At 38.5% G+C, this 25,626-nt stretch overlaps 2 protein-coding genes across 13 annotated transcripts in view; one reads left to right on the forward strand and one right to left on the reverse strand.

The window, feature by feature from the left end:
* LOC141513565 (gametogenetin-binding protein 2) overlaps positions 1 to 25,626 on the reverse strand; it is a 169,480-nt gene that overhangs the window by 7,687 nt on the left and 136,167 nt on the right. For 2 of the 12 annotated variants that reach the window (XM_074223517.1, XM_074223516.1), the window contains exons 2-9: positions 24,609 to 25,548; positions 21,873 to 21,950; positions 18,007 to 18,196; positions 10,277 to 10,357; positions 9,023 to 9,276; positions 7,851 to 7,949; positions 5,997 to 6,122; positions 5,791 to 5,904 (exon numbers count right to left, since the gene is read on the reverse strand). In XM_074223517.1, the coding sequence (XP_074079618.1) occupies positions 5,791 to 5,904; positions 5,997 to 6,122; positions 7,851 to 7,949; positions 9,023 to 9,276; positions 10,277 to 10,357; positions 18,007 to 18,196; positions 21,873 to 21,950; positions 24,609 to 25,540 (1,874 nt within the window). In that variant the 5' untranslated portion in view covers positions 25,541 to 25,548. Of the gene's footprint in view, positions 1 to 5,790; positions 5,905 to 5,996; positions 6,123 to 7,850; positions 7,950 to 9,022; positions 9,277 to 10,276; positions 10,358 to 18,006; positions 18,424 to 18,884; positions 19,082 to 19,672; positions 20,070 to 21,872; positions 21,951 to 22,317; positions 24,018 to 24,608; positions 25,549 to 25,626 lie in introns of those variants that run through there. The other 10 variants (XM_074223519.1, XM_074223518.1, XM_074223523.1 and 7 more) reach the window with 9 other exon arrangements.
* Positions 19,268 to 25,626, forward strand: part of MYO19 (myosin XIX) — a 47,010-nt gene continuing 40,651 nt past the window's right edge. Inside the window, exon 1 of the mRNA XM_074223529.1 lies at positions 19,268 to 19,329. The gene's annotated coding sequence lies outside the window, so the exon portion shown is untranslated. The remainder of the gene's footprint in view (positions 19,330 to 25,626) is intronic.

The raw sequence follows: 25,626 nt of genomic DNA on the forward strand, positions 1-25,626 counted from the left end.
CACAATTTATTAAAAGTATTGGACTTGGAGTCAGGAAGACCTGAGTTAGAATCCTGCCTCACTTACTAGCTGTAAGACCCCGGGCAAGTCACTTAACCTCAGTTTCCTTATCTGTAAAATGGGGATAATAGCACCTATCTCACAGGGTGGCTGTGAGGATTAAACATGTAAAGCGCTTTGCAAACCTTAAAGCGCTATAGAAATGCTAGTAGTATTATCAAATAAGAGAAAAAAGATTAGGTTCCTTATGTCTTAATATTCTTTAAGCTGAAAATCTTGTCATATTGTAAATTATTAGCATCTAGCTGAGGACTGTCAATCTAAGATGTGTGTGTATGTTGTGTATATGTGTATGTGTGTGTATATATATATATATATATATATATATATATATATATATGCATACACATATATATATGTAATTGAAAGAAATAGCTAATATGTTCATTACTCCCTCTACTTAAGTCCTCTCTTCTATAACTCCCTCTCCAATTGAAGTTAAATACTCCCTTTTTTCCACTCCAGCCCCCAACTCCACTTCTGGTGCTGGAGGGGGTGTTATGTTTCTACCCTATGGACCATTTGCCATCCCTTTAACTATCAGGAACAGAGTTGCCCTTCCCTGACTATACCTTTCCCCTTTGTTATTTTCCCCTTTAGTATATAAGTTCTTTGAGGGCAGGGACTGTCTTTGCTTTTTTATTTGTATCCCCAATACTTCACAAGAACACAGTTCTTAGCACATACTAAGTGCTTAATTAATGCTTTTTTCATTCATTGATTCAAAGTATACTTTTTTCAAATTCAGACATTTTAGTAGACCTGGTAAAGAGACTGATACTTGCAAAGCCAACACTGTCACTCCTAAGTTCAGCCTTTAAAAAAAAATCAGTTAAAAAAAAAGCAATGACAGTGAAGCATTTTTTTTATTTTTTTTTTCAGAAAGCTATGGAGACAGCTAAATACCAGACTATTAGAAGTACAACTTAATTTTTGTTTCTTAAAATTTTGCTATACAGAGGAAAGATTAAGGCACGTGTTTAATAGCAGTACTATATGCACAGAAGCAAACAACACTCTGCAGAGAAGAGTGACTCTTAAAAGAGTTTGCTAAGTCACTTAATAAAGGCAATTTTACAGTTCAAAACATTATCTAATGAGACACTATAACAAAACTTAGTCTACTAATATAGAGTATCCCAAAAGTCTATTTTAACTATTAAAGCTTAAGATTGCACTAAGACTTTTGGGACACTGCAGTACAATGAAATATTTACTCAGGGAAGCTCACATTAAAATGATGCTAAAAAAAGGAGGGGAACGGTCTGGATGTTCTTAAATATATATATATATATATATATATATATATATATAATGATTTTTCTATAGAGGCTGACAAGACACCTTAAAATTCAAACATAACAATAAGATTTAGAACCATGGGAAAAAAATAAGGACCTGAGATGTTTCAAATCAAGAATTTGGCAGATAACAGTTACTCAAATAGTCACTGCTGAGCTTATCTTAGAAAAACTCTCTTCCAGGAGAGAATTGTGCATTTTGCAACCAATCTATAATAAACTTGCTTGTCCTCCTATCTTCACTGCATCTTAGAAACTGTGGCAAAAGCTAAGCAGAATATAGAAATCAAATTTTGAAATAAAATTCTGATTACCCTGAGTTATTCTCGCTCCTCTCCTTTTTAGTATAATTCAGAAAGTTAGCTATGAAAAATAATTTAGTTTGCATTTAAAATAGATGTTAAAATTCAAGGCATTTTAGAAAACTAAAGTTTTTTTATGATATAGCTTTTTAGCAACATTACATTCAAAAGGCAGAAGAGCAGGGTTTAGAACAAAGTTTCTCTTATTGGCAAATAAGGTATGAACAGTATGAGAAACTGACAGAAAATTCTTACAGTCAATATAATTTTCCTCAATTCTAATACCTGCCCCCAAATAGTTTAAAAAAGCAAGAATTCTTGACTTGAATTGTCCTTTACTCTCTATTAAAAATAAGGATATGCATCCCTCATGTAAATATAAAACATGACAAGCAGATATACAATAATCCAGATCATGAACTCAAAGAAAATAAATACTTGATCAAGGAGGGCAGGGATTATCTCAACAAAATTAATCTACATATTACTTTAAACTAAGAGAAACTGGAAGATATACAAAAAGGTACCACCTGACCGAAGGGACGATTCACCTATTCCTGTCTATCCTCAAATCACAAACTCACTGAAAAAAAATATATTTCTTGAATTGAGTAAGACACAAAATATTATGTTCTATAACCTACTACTGTAACTGAGGCAGTTATGGTAAAGGTTTAACCTCTTAATTTAGAGAAATACCTACAAAAATAAGCTTTTTTCTTTAGAAAACACAGGAGTAAGAAATGGTTCTTTATTATATCAATTACTCCTCATTGTCTACTATCGTTTTCCTAGAAGTAGTTTATAAATTGTTTATATGAATCATTCAAACAAAGCTGATATGACCACATACTCAATACAACTGGATTTAAAAAAAAAGACTAAGGTAAATAAAAAATTTCTAAATCATATTTTACTATCAGTGTCTAGAAAACCTATTCCAGAGGCATAAAAGTGAGAAATACTATACAATAATTGTATCTACAGGGTCCTGTCCATAGTTAAGCACTTAATAAATGTTTTAGTTATGAGGTAAGAGGAGAGGAGAGGTTTCAAATCTCTTTAAAATTTCATTTTCAGAGAAGTCCCTTGCTGTTGAGGGTTTGTTTCCTTTTCCACAAAGAATAAATGAATAAACTATTTAATAAACACTTATTATGTGCAAATCACTATGCTAACTGTTGGGGATACAAATAGAAAAGTAAGACGGTTCTTGCTCTCATGGAGCTCACATTCTATTGGGGAGACAACCACATATGGAAAGTTTCAGCTGAACATCAGATGGAAATGTTTTATGTTCCTTAGGGTGCATCAGCAAAGCAGATGTTAATGCCTCTTCTTTATGTCATTTCTAGCCATTATATCAATTGCTGTTGATGAACCATTTGACGGTGACTTGGTGATAAGAATCTTCTTTTTTGGGGTCTTCAAAAGATGTGGTTGTAGCACTATAGCAGTAGTTGCCAAGTTGCATCTCCGCAAGGGTTGCTTCCCAGGATGATGACTGTAGACAATGGTTTGGAAATATTGCTATTCCAAAAATTCTTGGGTTTGGGATCTTGAGCTGTCTCCATCAGGTGCTGAGGGGAGATGGTGTCAAGGTGGTGACTTGACTTGCCTGGCACATGTTGCCTCCTGTCTCTCCCTCAGGATGCCTTGCTGCTTCAGCTAGGCTGGCCTGCCCTGTGTGTAGCAGTTGATTAGAAGCAGGATGATGATGACTGGCTCCTTCACCATAGGAGGGGTCTCCCTGGATGAAAGCTGTGAGGGCTGGAATGGAAGCAGGACCGGTGGTCCAGGGATGCTGCCACCCCCAGGGCTCTCCTGTGCCTATCTGCCTGTTGGTGGCATTTGGTCAGCAGTTGTTGTTGGTAGTGATGAGGAAGGTAGGTCCCTTCTCCACAATGATTTCTCTCCTCAATGGTAGCTATAGGAGCTGGACTGAAAGCAGGTCTGGTGTTTGTGAGACACTGCTAGACCCAAGGACAGCCCCTCTACAAATTTAATCCCATCACCTCCCCTTCTCCTCCAATAGATTACCCCCTCAACCACCCCCCCCTTCTAGCTCAAATGTTTAATCTCAACCTTTCTGCTGGCTCCTTCCTACTGTCTATAAACATGTCTAGGTCTATTGTAAAATTGGGGGGGGGGGGGGGGGGAAGGGGGAGAAGAGGGAAGGAAACCCAACAACTCACTGGACCCTACCATCTCCTTCAAGTGACTGGCCTTTATCTCCTCTTTCACAACCAAACAACTTTGTCTTCTCAACTCTTTGCAATCTGGCTATTAAGTTCATGACTCAATTGAAACTGCTTTCTCCAAGAATAGAAAAACCCTAGACTTATCCTTAAAATCCTTATCCTTCATGGCTCCTAAGCAGTATTTGACTTTACTGATTACCCTTCTTCTCCTAAATTCACCCTATGTTCTCTGAATATTCATGACACTACTCTTTTGATTCTTTTTTTTTTTTAAAGCTTTTTCCAAGGCAAATGGGGTTAAGTGGCTTGCCCAAGGCCACACAGCTAGGTAATTATTGTCTGAGACCGGATTTGAACCCAGGTACTCCTGACTCCAGGGCTGGTTTTTTATCCACTATGCCACCTAGCTGCCCCTGGATTCTTGTCCTTTCTAACTGCTTCTCAGTGTCCTCTACTAGATCATCCTTTCCCCCTACATATACTTCCAGTGACCTTGTCAGCTTCTGTGGCTATATTTATAATATCTATTCAAGATGATTGTGTTTCTAGCCCTAGCTTCCTTCTGTGCTCTAGTCCTACTACCAAATGCCAAGTGGACATTCCAAACTGGATGACTGGGCATTTCAAACTAACATGTTCAAAAATGAACTCATCTTTTTCTCAAAACTCACTCACATTTAAACTTCCTACTTCTGTAAAAGATACCATCATCTTTCCTTGGCATCATTTTTAACTCCTCATTCGCTTTTCCCACTTATCTTATCAATGTCTTATTTCAATTTTAGTATCTGTCACTTCTTTCCCCTTATCTCTACTCAGTCATCCCCCTAGTTCAGACCCTAAAAAGTCCAATTATCTCCTTTAAGTCTCTCCTCATCTTTGTTCCATCCTTCATATTAATGCTAAATTGATATTTTTAAAACAAGAGATCTGATGTACCACTTAAATGATCTAATAAACTCAGTGGTTAGTTTTCAACTACCTCTAAGATCAACATAAAGCCTTTCAGAACTGACTTCAACCTACATTTCCAAGACAGACTTTCCTTCCCCTTTCATACATTTTGGACCAAACTGGTAAGTTTTATTTCTCCCATCTCCAAGTCTCTACAAAGGATGGATAATATGCCAGGAACTCCGTTCTGTCTCTACAAAGGATGGATAATATGCCAGGAACTCAGTTCTGTCTCTACACCTCCAATTTCCTAGAACCCTTTGCTCACTTCAGAGCTCAGCTCAGATGCTAAATTCTACATAAAACTCTTCCTGATCATATATCCCAGCTGCTCGAGCCTCATTTCTGAAATTACCTTGTATTTGTTTTGTATATACTTATATACAGGTGGTCTCCTCCTCTGATAGAGAGTAAGCTTCTCGAAGGCAAGGAGTGTTTCATTTTTTTTTTTTAATCTTTGTATCCTAGTGCTTAGCACAATGCCTAGAACATAGTATGAAGCTTAGTAAGTACTGCTGAGTGATGCAGCTTCCCAAGTGTGGCTAGGAGAAAGGATAGGGAACACAGAGAGGAAAGAGGGTCCCACATTATATTTAGGGAAGAATATACCACTAAATCTGGCCTTCTGCTATCTGTAACACCTGGAGAATGCTGCCTACTTATGAATGAGTGCAGCTGGCTTTGCAACTCAAGATCTCAGTGGGCACTCAGTGCCTAGAGCCCAGAGAGGTTAACGACTTGCCCAGGGCCACAGAGCCAGTATGTTTCAGAAGCAGAACTGACCCCCAGGTCTTCCTGGCTAGAAGGCTGGCTCTTTAGCCACTATGCCATACTATACGCTCTATAGGAAGGATTGTTATTATAAATCAAGTTATTTTAAAAATCATACTGGAAAATGTTTCATGAAAATAAATGAGAAATAGGCAACACTAAACAGTTAATAACATTACTACATTTTATTTGAAGACTTACCTGTGTTTTCGCAGATAGGTTTCTAATGTTTCTAAAAGACAACTAGAATCAATTAAAACTACTTCATCCCTGCATTCCTGGGACATTAGTTCCCACACATCCATCCAACAACCTCTGCAGAAAGAAAAATGAATACTAATATAAATGATAACTACATATGGACAACAACACATTCAAAAACAGGGTGAAGGAGTGTTTTGTTTTACCTGGCTGTTCCCTGGAAAGGTCCATAATGGAAAATGATCCTACACTTGCTGTCCTTCCTGTGGTCTTCACTACTTTTCTTATCTGTACTTAGCTTCTCTGAACTGACACTGTTACTGCTCCCTTCACTGTAGTACAGTAGTAGTATTAAAAGACAAATATAAAATCAAGCCTCACAAATCTTTAGCTATAAGAAGGTATAAAATAAGCTAAATCTAGTTTCAACTACAACCTAAGAGATATAGGTCAAACCCTATTACAATGAACTCTAAGATATTCTTCAAATTTGTTAGGAGTACTGTAATATTATTGTTAACAATTGCTTAGAATAAGTAAGTCACTAGCTAAGGGTTCTTATGGGTCTTTAAGTTAGAGCTTTTTTGTAATGGAATTTGACCTTACTTTGGTGCTTTAAAATAGCTAATGTATTTCAAGTATTCAGTGATACCGAGATAATTTAGAGTATAATTATGATATCTTTTTACAAAAGATTTATGATTAAGTATGAAAAGGTTAACACCATGGATAAGGAATGTATGGTTAATAAAAATTATCAAGTCAAAGAAGCTTGCAACATTATCATTTTATACATTATATTTTTCTACTTAAATCAAAATATTAACACAACAATATTTTTAATCACACTTAATATACTTAGGTCAATTTATTTAGTAATCAAATAGGTTGGGCGGGACCTAAAAAGCATGAACTAGAATAAAAAACATGGCTAGAATACCTTAAAGGTATGACTTTTAAACTTAAAACATACACAAGACTACAATACAATTTTAGTTAACAAGCCACTCACGAGGAAGTTATTTCCTTATCTAAATAGAAAAATTGCACCACACAGCACCTCAGAAGTTAAGAAAAATTAAGAAAAACAACAACCACAGAAAGTAAATGGTGCATTTATTTCAATCATTTCTTTCTTCTTTTTTTTTTCGGTTTTCTTTTTTGTAAGGCAAATAGGGTTAAGTGGCTTGCCTAAGGCCACACAGCTAGGTAATTATTAAGTGTCTGAGACCAGATTTGAACCCAGGTACTCCTGACTCCAGGGCCAGTGCTTTATCCACTGCGCCACCTAGCCACCCCTATTTCAATCATTTCCTACAATTATAAGAGAATGTGTATGATCAAATCAAGAAAATTAAAACTGATTATTCAACCCAGTTTATTTTGTAGAGTACTGACACCTTTAATTAACAAGAACAGTGGTACTAACCACACCCCTTTTCTTGACATAATTTGGTTTTTAAAAAATGAAAGAAAAAAGTTTGACTTTAATATATATTCCATCCTGGATAAGCAGGAGTCACTTACCAATAACTACCTAAGATACTTAGCTTAATCATGGAAGATTCCAGGGAATAGGAAGAAGAACCATATGTCCCTAGAACTAACTTCTGAAAATGGTTCAATGGTGATTTAATCATCGAGAAGGGAAAGACTTAGATATAAATTCCAAAGAATGATTTATTTATAAAAATTAGGTGATTAGGACAATTAAAGGAAACAACCATTTATACTTAAAGCTACTGCCAGGATCCAAATGGTCAAAGAAATATAATTCTTATTCTTACTGGTTAGAATAAAATTAATAACAAAATTATATTAGGGAAAAACTCCTTCAAAAATCTAAAAAGTTCTAATGTAAAAATAATCCTTTAAGATTAATGTGTTCAAATTATCAAGATCTTCAAAAGATCTTAGAAAAGTCATATTCAGATTGAATGTGTGGAAAATGTATAATCAATTGTATGAAGAAATTCATGTTTCCTTCTTGGCCCCTGAGCTTACCTAATACTTCTAATTTTAATAATATAAATAGAATCTTTGTGTTCAACCAAACTTACCCCAAAGGTTTTGGTTTGTGGGTATCTAAGGAGTGCAACTGACATCTCTTGTTCTTCTTACTTTTTGGAATTGCATCTATCATGTCATTTAGTTTGGACCTATATAAAAACAAACACGTCAAGGATTACATATGCATGACTATATCATTTCACACTGAATCTATGCATCACCAAATATAAGGTTAAACTACTAGATGAGTTTTTATTAATGTAACTTTCTCTTCTGAAGTTTAATCATTTTAGCCTTTGCCATCAATGATAATAAGCCAGCAATTATATAGCTCTTTACAATACTCTCTCATTTAGTCCTCATAACAATCCTATAGATAGGCAATAATTATCTTCAGTTCTACAGATGAGAAAATTGAGACCCAAAGAGGATAAGTGAATTGCACAGGGTCACAAAGTTGGAATTTGTTAAGAGGAGGGACTTGAACCCAGGTCTTCTAGGCTCTGAGGTTGGGTGCCCATCCACTATTGTATACTAGGGGGTTCTTATTTTTTGAATCACAAACCCTTTGATAATCTGGTGATACCAATGAGCAAATGTTGCAAGTGTATAAAATTAAAAGGATTATAAAGATCTGATGCAGAAATGTAGTTCTCAAAATAAAACAAATTCTAAAAAACCCTACCAGTTCATAGAAACCCTAGGTTACTCCTACACTACACCAAAATGGGATTTAATGAAAAAAAAATACATATACTATTTAAATATTTTTTTCCAGGGCGGCTAGGTAGAGCTGTGGATAGAGCACCGGCCCTGGAGTCAGGAGTACCTGAGTTCAAATCTGGCCTCAGGCAACTATTTAATAATTCCCTAGCTGTGTGGCCTTGGGCAAGTCACTTAACCCCATTTGTCTTGCAAAAAAAATAAAAATAAAAATAAATAAAATAAAATAAATATTTTTTCCTTCTCTAACACTGAAAAACCACCCATACAGTCACCTGACAAGTCTAAAGATGTATCTCTTCAAAGCTATGCTCTCAAAACCTATACTATGCTAAGTATTATTTTGACTATTATAACATTTCACTATCAGCATCCACAAACATGCCCCACTGGGAGACAATGAGATGCTTCTTCAGCAAATTTGTGAAAGATTTTATCCAGTTTCTGAAAGCAACTGCCAAAAATCACAATTTAAGCAAGCCAATTTTCTTTGACTTACCCATGCACATAAAATAATGTATAAAGCTTCTTTGCATCAGTCATACAGCTTCGAGTAACAGAAAGGACTCCCTTGGGCCCTACAGTAAGAGGCTCAAGGGCAGGATTTCCCGACTCTACAAGCTGGGAAAAGAGGCGCTCCACACTGCGACGACAACCAACACATGGGACAAGCTGAGAAAGTGCACTCAAGACTTCACGCGATGTCACCATCATGGCAATATTGAGATCTTGCTGCTTAAGCATGCTATGTCGCTGAGAGCAAAAGGGAAAGCAAAAATAAAAACAAGTCCTTCAAAAATGTTACATTGTTAAGAAAAAGAATAAAATACCTATTAACAGCACATATTCCTCAATGCTCAGGAATTAAAGACATTAAAAACATTATATTTGTATAATATTTAACTGACAATTTTAAGATGAAAATTCAAATGAATTACAAGTTTATCATATTTTAGTATTTTTCTAGTAGATGACGATGATATATATGACAGAAGGAATAAAAAATGATACTACAGATTAGTGGTCTCATGTAACTTAATTCTCCAGCATGACAATTATCCTCAAGTACCACTGGCAAACTCACCACTACTCAGGGGAAAAAAATTGTGGAATAAGAGATCAAAAAGGTTTGGAGACCACTGCTATAAATTACCAATGAAATTGTAGTATTTGTTGCCCTGAGTGAAATGTTTGCTCTTGAAAATTGTTAATTTATATTACTACTATGTTCCTTTTCAAAAGGCCCCCAAAAATTATGAAAGGGAATAAAGAAAAGACCATCAACTATTAAGAAACTCAATTTACACTTACATTCAAGCTTTCATTCACAATTTTCTGGAACTTTGTGAATTAAGATTTATAATATAAGCTAGCAATTTGCCTTTTGTGAGGTCAGTTCAATATACAGTGTTATTCTGTTCACACCTATGTCAATTTCAAAATGAAATGATGATCAGAAAATTAACTAAAAAATGTACTTATCTTCTCACATCATAATGTTAATAAAAAAAATCATTTATGTGTCTGCCCCCCTCCTCCAAAAGTCAAACAACAAAGTAGATTTGGAAATTTTTTTGTCTTAAATACAAAATTTCTTTTGCATGATAATATTTTATCCTTGACCATTCCTGTAACAGTCAAAAACAGACCATAACTTTACAATAGTTAATAAAATTTATCAAGTTGTATTAATTTATCAAATTAAAGGATTGCATTTAGCAAACTCATAGTGAATTAATATTAAAGACTTTACCTGAATGAACTGCTTTAGTTGTGCACCGTTATTCTGATGCCCATCAAGATTTAGCACATTATCAGGAAATTCCATCACCATCTTAAAATTAAAAAAAAAAAAAAAATTCAAGCCAAAATTCTTTCCTCATCTTTGAGACATACAAAGTAGTATTTATCAATTCATGAGCTGAATGGTAAACTTTAAAAGCAGATTTGCATGAATGCCATGTCAACATCAGATTAAGGTTGTTCATCCAAATCAGAAAGATATAGTAGTAACTTCAATTCGCTCAGGTCACTAACAAAAATTTAAGCTCTGGGACACCCTAAACAATATGCTGGTAAGATTTGAGCGTCTTAGAAAATCAGTGATATCTCCTCTAAGAAATAGTTGAGTGCAAAGAGGATTACCAGCAGGATTTGACTGCTAAAATCAACTGCTGAGGTGAAAAATTAAAATATAAATCATAGAGGAATGACAATCTAGATCAGTAGAGGAAATATCCATAGTGACAAAAAAAAAGAGGTCCTCAGGACTCCTTAAGGGCAGGGATCATGCTTTATTTAAGTTGTTTTCTCCAAAACATCTGAATCAAAACAAGTACTTAATAAATTTTGGAAAAAAAAAATGAAAGTCATGGGGCAGCTAGGTGGCACAGTGGATAGGGCACCAGCCCTGGAATCAGGAGGACCTGAGTTCAAATCCAGTCTCAGACACATAATTATTACCTAGCTCTGTGACCTTGGGCAAGTCAGTTAACCCCACTGCCTTGCAAAAAAAAAAAAAATGATAAGTCATAATTAAGTTTCAACTACACATAATCTACCACAGATTATATTAAAAGAAAGTTATGGTATAAAAAGGTCACCATTACACACTAATATATCAAATAAGACACCAGGAGTTCTAGGGTATAAGAGTGGAAAGAAGAACCATAATAATGACTTTTATTAGGAAAGTGCTGTACAAGCAGGAAGAAGTTCTAGGGAGAAGCTGAAAGCTAATTGACCCCTAACAGTACTCTGAAAAATGGGGGAATCAAAAATCCAAAGTTGGAAAGAACCTCAGAAGTCATTGTTTAACTCCCTCAAAGTTATAGATAAGAAGCTGAAGGCAAAGGAGGTTAAGTGCTTTGGTCAAGGATACATGGCTAATAAGAAGCAGAGCAGACTCACTGACTTCCAGTTCAATGCTCTTTCCACTATATCATGCTTGATATCCTCTCTATTCCTACACTGCTTCCCTAGGACTTTTTTCCATCTGTCCCTGAATGATATTCTTTTCATTTTTAAAAATTTAATAATTAAAAAGGAACATTCTTTCTACAATTAATTACTTAGCTTAAAACAGAAATACTGTGCTGAGGTAAGTCACTGAATACCTACTAACAGCTATAAGTCAGTGAAATGAATGTATTTAAGAAAGGCAGGTCTAACCACCTCACACCTCTCAGACTGGCGAACATGACCAGAAAGGATAATGATCATTGTTGGAAGGGTTGTGAGAAATCTGGAACACTACTACACTGTTGGTGGAGCTGTGAACTCATCCAAGTCTCTGGAGAGAAATTTGGAACTATACCCAAAGGGCAACAAAAATGTGCATATCCTTTGATCCAACAACACCACTACTGGATCTATACCTTGAAGAGATGATGAAAAAGGGTAAAAAAATCACTTGTACAAAAATATTCATAGTAGCCGTTTGTGGTGGCAAAGAATTGGAAATCGAGTAAATGTCCTCCAATTGGGGAATGGCTTAGCAAACTGTGGTATATGTATGTCATAGAATACTATTGTCCTAATAGAAACCAGGAGGGATGGGAATTCAGGGAAGCCTGGAGGGATTTGCATGAACTGATGCTGAGTGAGATCAGCAGAACCAGAAAAACACTGTACACCCTAACAGCAACATGGGGGCGATGATCAACCTTGATGGACTCGCTCATTCCATCAGTGCAACCATCAGGGACAATTTGGGGCTCTCTGCAATGGAGAATACCATCTGTATCCAGAGAAACAACTGTGGAGTTTGAACAAAGATCAAGGACTATTACCTTAAATTTAGGAAAAAATACTGATATCTTATTGTCTGATCTTGCTATCTCTTATACCTTACGTTTCTTCCTTAAGGATATGATTTCTCTCTCATCACACTCAATTTGGATCAATGTATACCATGGAAACAATGTAAGACTGACAAATTGCCTTCTGTGGAGGGTGGGGGGAGGGAAAGTAAGATTGGGGAAAAATTGTAAAATTCAAAATAAATAAAATCTTAAAAGAAAGGCAGGTCTAGGTACTGATGGGGAAATCTAGAAGCAACAAATTCACTACAACCCATTTACCTTTGTTTACCTTCACCTGGGTAGCTTCCAATAACTTATGCCATTTCCACTGATGTAAGCTGTTTTACTTCCTTAATTTGTGATTTTTTTAATTTCTTGTGAAGAAATTCATTCCCAAGGATTCAATTAAAGCAAGGTATCAATTGCTATATTTATATATAGGACAGTCCCTTCAGTACTAATATAACATTTAAGGTAATCACTATGTGTTTCTATAAGAGTGATCAAAAATTAGATATTATTATACCTAACAGAGGATCTACATGTAAAGAAAAAAAGACACTGATTTTAAAAGCAAAATAATTCAGTATCAATAAAAACATCACATTCATCACCATGAACATATTCTTCCCTAGTCTCTTCAACTTAATAAAAGACCAGTGCTCCCCCCCCTTAAATATATTCATCTTAAATGGATCAAATCTGAATCCCTCAGGACCTGATTATCAGTTTAATGATTAATCTTTTTTGTTTGACCCCCAGGTACTTTGTTTGGGCTTTTAAACCAGGGTTTGGGCTTTTTTTAACTGGGGGGGTTTCAAGTGGCAGAATAAAGGTGATTTATCTTAATTTGGCTAATACAAATTTAAATGATTTAGTTAAGACAGTTAATTTAAAAAAAAAAACAGCATATTGCTTTATCCAGGAATTTTCAATTATATTACTCCTGTTTCTTTTATCATGAAAACTGGATGAACTCAAGCTGAGGTTCTATTTCAAATGAGCCGTTTAATAATAATCTAGTTATCAAATGATCTTAACTGAAAAGAAAAACACAATATTATATATTGAAGTCAGTGCCATTTTAGGATTTGGTTTTCTACATAAAAATAAATTTAGTTAGTAATCAAGCATTAAAGACAAATCTTTGATATGGATGCAATATGCCACTTCACATCTAAGTACTTAAGCAGATTACTTAAAATTGGACATTACACTTTATGTCCAATTACACAAAATGTATCAGCAAGTTCATTACTTACACTGTTATTTAGTCATTCAACATGCATTTATATAGAGTCCAAAATATCAATCTAGGAAATTTCTCTTAAAGATACAAACTTGAAAGGCCCAGTGTGTTTTATCCAAGATCTATGTTTATGGAACTCTTGATTTTCTTTCACTCTAATAATGTTTTGCTGTCTTATGAAAGAAAAACAAAAGAAAATGCTTAATATATTATAGACTTCGATGCCCATCAGAACATTTATTCACAAGAAGCATTTATTAAGCACCTAATATAAGACCAGGCACTGTGCTTAGTAAGCCCTGAGGATATAAATCAGGGGAGGGTGAGTCCTTGCTCATGAAGAGCTCACAGTCTAAAGGGGAAGACAACATGCAAACAACTAGGTACAAACAAGATGTAGGCAGAATAAAAACTGAGATAATCTTAAGGAAAAACATTATAGTTATTATACCTTGCTTCACGGACCTTTATATTTGGTTATAGATCAATTTATGATGTCACCAATATATCCTGTGTTGTGTCCAGTCTGGATTTGCGCCTGTCTTGCACAGACAGTTTATAAGCACTGGATAATTTCCCTTGTAGTGGTTTTATTTCCAACAGTGGCTTTTGTCTTGGGAGCATTTTGCCAAGTTCTACATAAAATTATCATGTACTATTTAACAACTTCAAAGGGAAAGAGGAAAAAAATTTTTACTATTTTGTTTTTTATTCTTAAAATCACTTAAGTGACCTGAACAGTACTGTCAAACATTCCATATATGGACTCATCTAACAATAGAAAGGAAGTTGTCCTGCATAGGGTTACCAATGAGGATCAAATGAGATATTGGTAAAGCACAGCAGCAGCCCTTAGCTTAATAGGTGCTAAATGTTAGTTCCTTTCCTTTGTTCATGGATTATCCCCCTACTCTGCAGTCAACAAGTGAAAGTGTATTTATCCAAATCATTTTCCTTTGTATTACACTAAAAGGACCCCTGACTTGGGCATTCCTCTAACCCTCTGCTGCATCCTTAAGATTTCTGCTTTGTCTTCAGCAGCTCGAAGTCCACTGGTCCACCCCCTTGAGATTTTGAACTCCTTCACAGATGGAATCTGTCTTACTTTTCTTTTGTATCCCCAGCACCTGGCACATCACAAGTGCTAAATAAATGCTTTTTTCACTCACTATGAATTTCTTCTTCTTTCACCTTTTATTTGCATCATAATCCCTTCTCCAAAATACATTCCTATGCTATTAAATCAAGACTCCAAAAAGAAAACATGAAACCTCATACCTTTTGATAACACAATTCACACCTCTTAGTAGATGTTAATATTTATCATAAAGAAAATTTAAAGTGTCTTTCTGGTCAATGTATATATTCCAACTCTTCAAAGGTTTCACTAAAATGTAAATCTGTGTTCCTAACAAGTACCATGTTAATGCCAACAGACCTCTGCTTTCCTAAGTGGTCTATAATATTAATCTTTAGGATTCTTTCTTAAGTAAGACATAATGCCTATAGCATTGGACTAAAGCATTCAAATCTATCTTCCTAAATCTGGCACAGGCTTACCACTATTGTAAAAGGACCTCCTAATGCTCAGTGTTATGGATCATTTTAACATTCAGCATTAGGAAGCCTTTCACTACCTTAGTTTGTATCTGAGCTTACTTTTTTTTAAAAAGGCTGGAGTTGAGACTCCTGATAAGGTTTAGATAAGATAGATGTTAGCATAACTTCTAACAAAAACCCTTTTTAAAAGAGCTACAAGTATTTCCCATTATAAGAGATGTCAGTTTTTGTTCATTTCACTCTACAAATGCTAAGTGAGAATTAAAATTATATTACCCTTCAATTCATGCTTATATACAAGTTCAAATGTAGTTTCCTTTCTTGTCTTTTTACCCTTAATTGAATATAAATATCCATTAGATAGATTTCAATCTGGCTACTAACAAAAATCCCTATCAGCAGAGAAAAGGTTGTAAAATTCTACAATCTCCTTCACCCCTACCCATTGTCATCATTTTCTGGATCATGAGCATATTAGGGAGCAGAATCCACTAAACACATGGCTACCAAAAAGAAATCACTACTGATGCTGGCTACTAAAAATGTACCAGTGCTTTCCCAGAGAACATACTTTGCTCAGGACATTATCAGTGCTTAAAGGAACCAAAGTTCAAACTCAATGAACTTCATAAATACCTTACTAAGACCATTTTCCATGAAAGTCTACTATACCTTCTCTCATAGTTGTGCCATTACATGTGATCTGCTCCTAACTGTTCTTGTCCTCCTCCCTTCTCCCCACCTAGGTCAACAGGTGACTGGGGTTGCTAATTCTCTTAGCATATTAGGGAGAGAGAAAGGGCTCTTCAAGAAGCCTATTTCTTCCATTATAGTATAACTGAAGAGGAAATATTTCACTAATAAATATTTAGTGATTAAAATGTTCAAATCCCAAAGAAGTGTGTTCTCCTGTCTAAGTGACTAATGTTCAGATTTTTTAAATTCATATTTTTCAAACATAATTAAGTCCAACTATTTGCAGCTCTGAACTATCAGGTAACAAGATAAAACCTAGAAGTAGGGAAAAATCAATTTTCAGTGACTTAAAGAGAATAAACTGTTCAAAATGTAGAGGGGGAAGGGCTCTTTAAAAAAAATAAAAGTCTGAATCATCACAGACAGATGCTTAACAGGAACCCTTCAATACTATCTTCTAATGTTGAGATATTAGCTTATCATTCCTCATTACAAGTTAAAAGGTAAACATGGAAGAATGAATGTTTTAAATTTATTAAGTATTATATTTTTGTGATTTGTCTCATATTTTCTTCCTCACATCCAATCTCTTTATTCTGATAGAAATTTTTTCACTTCAAGATCCCAGGGAAAAGGCTATTTTGGGACAAACAAAAAAAATAGGTAGATTACATACAATGTTTCCATGAGTGCTGATTATCCTAATGGATTAATGGACCATTTAAAATATCAAGGATAGTATGTTAATTTTTTATTTAAAACTGTTTCCCTATATTTTTCATATAGAAGACAGAAAAGGGTACCCACACCATGGATCTATTTTTTGATAGCAATAGAAATAAATCCTCTTTCCTTGAGTCTTAAACACAACAAAGTACTCCACTCTTTTCTCAGGGAAAAGCAACCAGACTAAGAATAATTATGGCTTTTTGCCTTGGACATTCCAACAAATCATCCAGTTAGTTCAATCACATTTTTCAATTTTAAACAGAAATACTGCATCTCAATCCAGTCTTGACACTGGCCAACAAGAGTGGCACCTCTAACAATGACTTGCATTTTAATAGCTACTGTAAATTTTAGGTGGCATTATTTTCACAACTAAATATAAAATCAATTAGCAGACACTTTAGGTTTATAACATAAAAACCTTTGTTTTGAAAACAAATTCATTTTCACCCTTTGAATCTAGTTCTAAACTCCAATAAAACTTAAGGAAATCAAAAACAGATTTCAAGAAAGAAAACATTGATCAGAGATCTATTAAAAAATAGTGACAAGCAACTGCACTATTTCCTGTAAGATTCAATTGCAAGTTTTTGCCATTTCCTCCAAAAGGAAACACCTTTTTTTTCCCCCCTTATGGTACAGTAAAAACAGATCCAAATAGAACTGGAGGAGTATTAACTCTTGAAAGGAACTATAAACCCAGAATTGTAAACCTCCCAATCAAAAGGTAGAGGCATTTCTAGGTTTTTTTTTTTTGACAGGTTTATACCATTAAAAACAAAAGTTCTAAAAAAATGGTGATTGGGAAATTAAAGACAAGGGTTTGTTGTGCTTTTTTTTTTTAAAAAAAACGTCAGGAACCCCTAGATGAGGAATTACAGCCTAGCGAGATAAATCGTTTTTCAAGTAGATTCTTAAAACGGGTTAGGCCATTCGGAGAATTGTATTACTTCCTGCCCTCCGTCGCCAGAGAAAGAATTGACATCGAGACAGAGCTCAATAAAAATCATTCTGGCGGAATTGTTCCAGAACGGCCGGGCCCGCCGGGCCCTTCATTGTCTGGGCTGCTGGGCCGGTACCGCGCATCTCAGGGCCGCACGCATGCAGGCAGCAGCGGCCCAGCTGTGACAGTTGCAGAAGCATTAAGTGTCCTCGGGGGCCGGCGGCTTCAGGAGGAGACAGGCCCTATGGCGCCCGGGGCTCTGGCGTTTCTCGCCGGGGGGCGTCGGGCCCGGGGCAAGCCCCCGAGGGGTGACCGATCCGGGGGCGAGGGAGGGAGGCAGAGCCGGGCCCGCGGGGCAGGCCTCGCCTACGAGTTGCAACACCCTCGTCTCTCCCCAGTGCGCAGCGCTCGGCCGGGGGGAGGGGGAGGGGGCAGCTGCCAAGGCGGCGGAGGGAAGGGAGAGGAGAGGCCGGGCCAGCCCGGTCCGGGCCCGGCCCGCTCACCGTGAGGGTGTCGTCTATGTAGAGGGGAATCTGCCTCCTCTCGAAGGGGAACTCCTCCTCCCCGTCTCTGCACACCGCCACCAGCCGCGCCATCGTCTCCGAGGTGGCCGCCGCCGCCGTCACGACCGCTTCCCAGCCGCCGCCGCCGCCGCCGCTCCTGCTGCTACTGCCGCCTCCTCCCTGCTCCTGCCTGCAACAGCCAAACCCCGCGAGCGTAAAGCGAGGCCGCCGCGGCGTCGCACATTCGCCACGGGCGGAGGGCGGGGGGAGGCCGCGCACGGACTCAGCGTTTTCCATCGCCCGATTCAACACGCTCGGAGCCAATGGGCGCCCGGAGCCGCCCGGAGCCGCCTCCCCCGCCGGCCCCCGCCCACGCCTCCGCCCCGGGCGGCTGTCAGCCACGCCGGGCCGCGGAAGAGCCCCGCCGGAGACGGGCCGCCCGAGCCCGCGTCCGCAGGCCGGCCCCGCTGCCCGCCGCCCGCCGCCCGCCGCCCGCTCCCTCGGCCCGGCTCGGCCCGGCTCGGCCCGGCCCGGCCCCGCTCCGCCCTCCCGCCGCCCGCCGCGCGCGCCCCCCTCCTCCCGAGGCCCTCCCCTTCCAGGCACGCCCCCGCAGGCCGGGCGCGCTCCCGCCCTGTCAGTCCCATCCAGGCGCGGCCCCGGCTCGCCGTGGCCCAGGGAGGCCCCGCCCCAGGGAGGGGTCGGGCCCCGCCTCGAACCCCAGGGGGCGCCGGGGTCGGAGGCGTCCCCATCCCCCCCCCCCCAGCTCCCGAAGCCCCGCGTCAGGAGGGGGCCGGAGCCGCCCCGAGCCCCGAGCCCCCGTCGCCCTGCCCAGCCCAGGCCCGCGCCGCCCTGCCCGGCACTGCACCCTTCCACGTTACCGGCTAAAGAGGCCCGGGGCGGGGCCGGGCCGGGCTGGGCGGGAGCGCGGCTCCGAGGGCCGTTTCCTCTCCCGGGTCTGTCAGCCGCTCGCGCCGCGTGGGGAGGGAGGAGGGGAAGGGGGAGGGAGAGCGCACCGGGACAGAGGGGAGGGGCTGGGGAGGGAGAAGGCGCCGACCTCTCGGAGCCCCGCCCCCTCTCGCGAGATCCCCGCCAGCCAACGGCCGCGCGCGGGAGCCTCCGCCGGCCTAACTGGCCCTACCGGCGTCCCCAACGGCAGCGGCCCGGACCTCGGAACCGGGGCTGCCGCTTTTGACCTCTGACCCACGTCCGCCCCCCCCAAATCTTAGGCGTTCAACCAGCCCCAGGCGGGGGTGGGGATGGGAGGCGGGACCGGGGCGGGGGGCAGTCGGGCAGGAGGAGAGCCGGGCCCGGAGGACCGAGGTGGTGAGTAGAGGGCGAGGGGGAGCGCGGGCGGGGCGGGGCACCGGTGGAACGAGCATCCCTCCCGCCCCGGGCCCGCCCGCCCACCGGCCGGAGGAAAGGGCGGCCGAGCCTCCGGCCTCTCCGCATGCGCCGCCGGGGGCCCGGGGCAGCTTCTGCTTACAGAAGTGGGCGCCGCGCCCCGGGAGAAGCGGGCCGACAAGCCGGCCGGGGCCTCGGAGGGAGGGCGCCCCGGTGACCGCTAGCTCTATGATTTCATCAGCGTCCCGAGCTGCCCTCGAGGGGAAAATGCCCATCCTAGTGAGTGGTGGTGGTGGTGTGCCCGGGCCGGGTCGGGAGGAATTACCTAGTAGCTGCATAGCTCAGAGCAACCTATCAGGTTAATACTAACTCGAGAAGACGAGGGCACTTAACCAAGGGGCCGGGGCCAGAAGACCCCTCTGGTGGTTTCTCGGCTAGAGCTGCCACAATGCCGCTTTCAGTATTCCGCTTGCTTGTCGTCAGCTGAAAGAAACCCGACTTTCAGGATGGCTGTGCGCTTTTAAGGAAAAATTTGAGCCTTTTCAGGATAAAGACTATTTTAGTGTTCCTGATGGTAGTTCTTAAAGGCAGATAGGAGTCTTGGGAGAATAGCCTGAAGCTGTGATGCTGACCTTTAAAAGCTATTTTGGTCATCACATGAAGTCTTAGAGATTCACACAAAAAAAAACCCTACACTGCATCCTCAGCCATGTTGACTTATGACACTGTGTGGTCACTGGGGGGGGCAGGTGACATAAGCTGGAAGAAGCATTGTTCAGTCCCAAAGGTCTGATTATCCAATAAATATTTATGCTCTTTGGTGATGTATTAGAAGGACAGCTGGGAGAGCCATATGTTATTTTGTATGTATTTTTGTATGCAGCTACACCTTCCCTACACAACTTCAAGAGGGTAGGGAGCCTGTCATCTAATCTCTCTTTCATACTTTAGGATCTAGAACAGTATGAGTATTACTCTTCAAAATGGTCATTGTGTAGTGTACAGAATCTGAAATTAGATTTTGGTAAAAACCTGAAATTTTCTTGGAAAAAGTTACCTGTAATTGTAGAGATGATTCTGTCAAATAACTATCACTATTTCTTTTAAGTTGATCTACTTAAAGTCATTTGGTTGCTTACCTTTGAAAAGAACAACCTTCAGCACAGATGTTAATTTTAATTACATTACGGAGCCTTAGACTGGTTGCTATTTGAAAAGAATATGGCCTCTTGCCCTAGAGATTTAATCTAAATTAGAAAAGGCAATAAAATCTGAATTTATCTGTCAAGACTATAGCCCCTTACTGAGTGCTTTGGACAGTGTTTCATATTCTTTAAGCATTCAATTAATACTTTTTGACTAAGGGATCTTGTCACTACATGTTTAAGGGAAAGATGTTAGGAAAAAAATTGTTAGGCTTTCATTGATAACTGTAGCAACTATCATTGATAAAAGTATGCCACTGATTCAGAGCAGGCTCTTATTTTTGTATTATTGGTTTAAATGGCTTTTTTTTTTAAAAAAAAAAAAGCTGATGCATTTGCCTCTTAGCACCATTTTCAGGGTATATAGAGTGCTTATTACATGCATGGCATTATAGGAGTTAAAAACCAAGCTTCTGCTCATAGAGAGCTTACAACCTAATTCTTTGATAAAAGAATAACATCACAACCACACTTGTGCCAAGCATGAAGGAATAAAGGGCATTGACCATTCCCTCTAGTTTCCTTAAGAATTAAACCAAAAAGAAAAAAAAGTTAGATCTACAACAAGCAAGGTTGCGTGCCTTAAGGAGGTGCTTGGTGGGGATGTGGGAAATAAGGCTGGCAATAGCCCAAATCACTTAGCTACTACTAATAAAGATTTGGTTTAAGTGGAATTGTTATATCAAAATCATTCTGAATTTATCTCCTTGGTCACAATTTCCAAATCATTAAGGAAAAATTTACACTCTCCCTATTTTAAAGTTCTTTTTCTGTTTTAGGTAGTTTTTTTCCCTTCTATATGCTTTTAACAGTATTTTTATATGTGAAGATTTTATAGAATGGTAGTTATACATGCAAAAGAAACTGAGGCCCAGAGAAGTGACTTTCACAAGTTCAAATTAGCATTAATTATAAGAGGATTCAAACTCAGCTCCTGTCTTGAAATAACTACTGCCGTTGAATCCATTTCATAAAAATATCACAATGAAGTGCTTTGGCATCTTAAAAACATGTACCTCTTAGTCCTTTTTACACACTGCTCTCCCATGACTACTGAATGTACACATATTTGGTTTAGTTGTAAACCAAGACAATCCTATATAAATACAAAGTCATGTAAGAATCATTTTCTGAAAATCATAGCTAGGATGATGTTCTAGTTAAGAACATAAATTTATCTTACACAATTCCTGCTCTCATTTTCTTTCTATTATGTTATTTATTCTCTTCTTACTAATTATGCTTTCTATTTGAAATATTAATAATGGTTAAATATTTTTTGTATGGTAGTAAATAACCACAGAATGTGATATTAATTACCTCAGTTGTCCAAATGTGTAGAATCTGTGAAATTGAGCTTTCTTTTTCATGAGCTGACAGTGGGAGGTTCTGTTGTATCTGTCAAAAATACATACACATTTCCCCCACTTAGATCTTAAAGAGAAAGGTAACTCCTATAAGTTACCTGGCTCCCTATAAACCAGAATCACCAAATGAAAGGTCTTATCTGTGTATTACTCTTTTTTGTTCATTATGTAAACTATTAAGTTTTACATAAACACTTTTCTAAGTGAGAGAAAAAAAAACACAATCCACTTCGATCTTTTCAAATTATGATTTCTTTCTATAACTGTTTGGACTTGAAAACCTACCAAGACAGTTACTTTATTAGGTACCCTCCCCCAACCACAGTGAAAGAGTGACAACCGTCAGCAAAAAATATACCACTCAACCACCATACTCATTAAATCATTGGATAACTTACTTTAAATTACTTTTTAAAATGAGAGACCAACACGATTAGTGCCCCTCTGCCCTCCTCTGCTTCGCTATGAAGAGACAGGTTGTGGGTGCTGGGACTGTGACATGGACAGCAAGTGAACCAATCACCTTTCTCTGTCATGCATAATTTGCATATTACAATTTTATTGGTTAAATGCTTAAATTCTTAATTGAAAGTATAATCTCGATTTTATTTTTGTAGCTACATGAATTATATATTGGAGATCTAGAGGAAAAATGTCTCAATAATTGAATAATTCAGGATATTAGCTGATTATATAAAGTTTTCTTCAAATGTAAAACAAATTCTAAATTTGTTGACACTACATAAAAAATTGAAAAAAACTTTATGGAAGCTATAATTTATTTGATGCATTTTGTGTTTGCAAAACATTTTCCATTACTCAGTTGATCCTCAGAACAATCCTGGGAAGTTATTGCTTTTATCATCATTTTACAGACAGATAAACAGCCCAGAAACGTTACTTGCCCATGGCTTGTAAGTTTGGGGAGTGGGGAGAGACAGGATTTGAACCCCTCTTCCTCAACTGAAATCCGGCAGTCTTTCCACCACAAAATGTTCAATACCTTTTTAGATTAGGTACTGGAATATGCTCAAATCTAAAGGAGAGAGAACATTTAAAAAAAACAGCTGTAGAATTACAATTCAATATCAGTAGTGGATGGGTACAATGAACTATGTACAGATAATTTGCCAAATACAAATTTATCTGAATTTTGCCCCAAAAGGTATTAAAGCAAAAAATCATTCCGGAATACAAAAGGTTATGATATCAAGTTACAATCTTGCAAACGAAAGATTTTGCACAAGCCTATAAATGTTTTCAGAAGATCCCTGCTCTTATTTTCAGGGTAAGGAAATAGTAATGGCAAATTATTAATAGAAAAAATGTGTCAAGACTAAGAGTTTCATTAATAAACTAGACTGCATGGGGCAACAAGGTAGCAGGCACAATGAATAGACTTTGGGCAAGTCATTTAACTCCCAAAATAGACTGCATTCCAGCTATCTAAAGACTCATTACTTACTCTCTTACTAGCTATATCTGAAAGGAAAACATCACCTAATGCCTTATGATTATTTGATATGTAAGCCCACGCTATACAGTTAGATCTATTTTTAGAGAACTTAAGTTTACTTATTGCTTGTGCTATCTGTTCATTGCAGGTCACTGTACTATGTACTCTAAAATGCTAGTACAAGTCTGAAAGATTGCTTGTAATACTGCTTTAGAATACCAGTACAGGTTTGAAAGATTGCTTTTAGGAGTCGCCAGAGCCCCGTAGTCAGGAATACCTGAGTTCAAATCTGCCCTCAGACAATAATTACCTAGCTGAGCTACTTAACCCCATTGGCTTGCAAAAACCTTAAAAAAAAAAAAGATAGCTTTTACATTAAAAATTGTTTTATAAATATTTTTGACTTCGAGCTTTAATGAAGGCCCTACACCTTTATAGCAATACATCCTTATAATAATTTATGAAGAATTTCAGAAGCACTGCTTGTATCTTCATCCAGTACTATAAGCAATGTTAAGGCATATCAATAAATAAGAATCAAGGCATGATGTTACAGGCCCTGTATTTGTGACAGTTTGTAATTTTGAGATGAATTGATTATTGAGTTGTAAAACAATCCATTAACATTTAGCATGTTTTCCCCTCAATAATCACCAGCATTTTACAGTAATATTCTGTATGTGCAGGACATATATGATGAAACAGTTACTAATCATGTACAGGTATAATATTGTTAAAGTCCAAGAGGAGCTACTATGTAGGGTGTCAACAGTCATATTGACTAAGCCAGTCATAACATTTGTCAGCAAGAAGAAAAGTAACTGGTTTCGGTCAATGGCAGCAATTAAACAAAGACTTGGCATTTCTCTTCCATTTTCATGGGCCAGAGGTTTGGAAAGCTTTTTATCTGAGTTGAGTGTCTGGACGAGATCCCAAGAACATGGCACAGTAGCTCCTTTAATCAGGAATTTGGTGAAGACCAAAATGACATTACCCAGTATCAGCCAACCAAGAAACATTAGGCTGTATGCAACTATCCAAATGCAAAAGGCTAGATTAGCCATTTTTCGAGAAATTGCATCTATATATGTTTGACATATATAAAGAAACACAAGGAGAATGGTAGCTGTCAGTAAAAGATGATATCCCACTTTAATCCAATCTCTAAGAAGAGGTTTTACCCTTAATACATAAAATCCAGTTTGCACACCAGCCATATATATTGCCACATACCCAAAGGTGGAGATGATTCCCTCACGGTTTGCATTTAGGAAACCAATCCTTGTGCCTTCGTGATCAATGCCATGTAAGATAATTATCTTGAGCTGTGCAAAGTCAAGAGATGTTTGGTACAATATAGCAATGATGACAGCCATAATCCAAGATTTGTTTAGGGGAAAAGGAATCAAGAGTAAGGAAGCAACCACTTTTACTATTGCTAAGGTAAAAAAAAAATTCCAATGAACTCCATATTCAGATAAATGTTCATGATAGCCTATGGACTTCACACTGATCAGTCGCCCTAGCCCTAGGACTACTAATGGCCAAACAGAGAACAACTGCTTTGCAAGGTAATAACATCTGGAGTGTTTGGTTCCAAATTTTCCTCTAACTTCTGGAGAAATAATAGCATTCCCAAAAACAAAGGCTCCCACTCCAAAATCCATCAGTCCTGTTCCATAGAGCTCTGTTTTGGCATATCGTCTAGGATAAAGGGGAAAATCCACAGCCAGGATGCTGATGGCAGTGGCCAAATTGATGTAAACACGGAACATAGTAACAGATGGAATGTTCTTGGAATCTACACTGATTTTCAGGAATGCATCAATGATTTTCTGGGCAGGTGCCCTGGCATAACAGGTCCTCTTGCTATATATCTCAAAGAACAGCCATGTACCTACAATGATTAAGATGGGTGGCACAAGAAAGATCACAGAAGAAAGAATGGTACAAGAAGCTACCAAGGGCATGACAAGTATAGCAAAGTCAGTGAGAAGAGCTGCCCATCTATATGAAAAAGTTGCATGGTGAAGTTGTGACAGAATGAGTATCAGACCTCTACACACAATACAGAGTGGGGGCAAGGCCAGACCAGCTGAAATTTCCAGTAGGCTGGTTCCATTGAGATTGCTGACAAAGGCCTCCTTCATTTGCTTTTGAGACATTTTTCTTCCTATATAAAGAAACAAAAGAAAATTTTTATCAGAACAAAATTTTGATAATTGAAATGAATGATAAAACCAGAATCTAT

Source organism: Macrotis lagotis, chromosome 2 (assembly GCF_037893015.1).
Source record: "Macrotis lagotis isolate mMagLag1 chromosome 2, bilby.v1.9.chrom.fasta, whole genome shotgun sequence".
Taxonomy (NCBI): domain Eukaryota; kingdom Metazoa; phylum Chordata; class Mammalia; order Peramelemorphia; family Peramelidae; genus Macrotis; species Macrotis lagotis.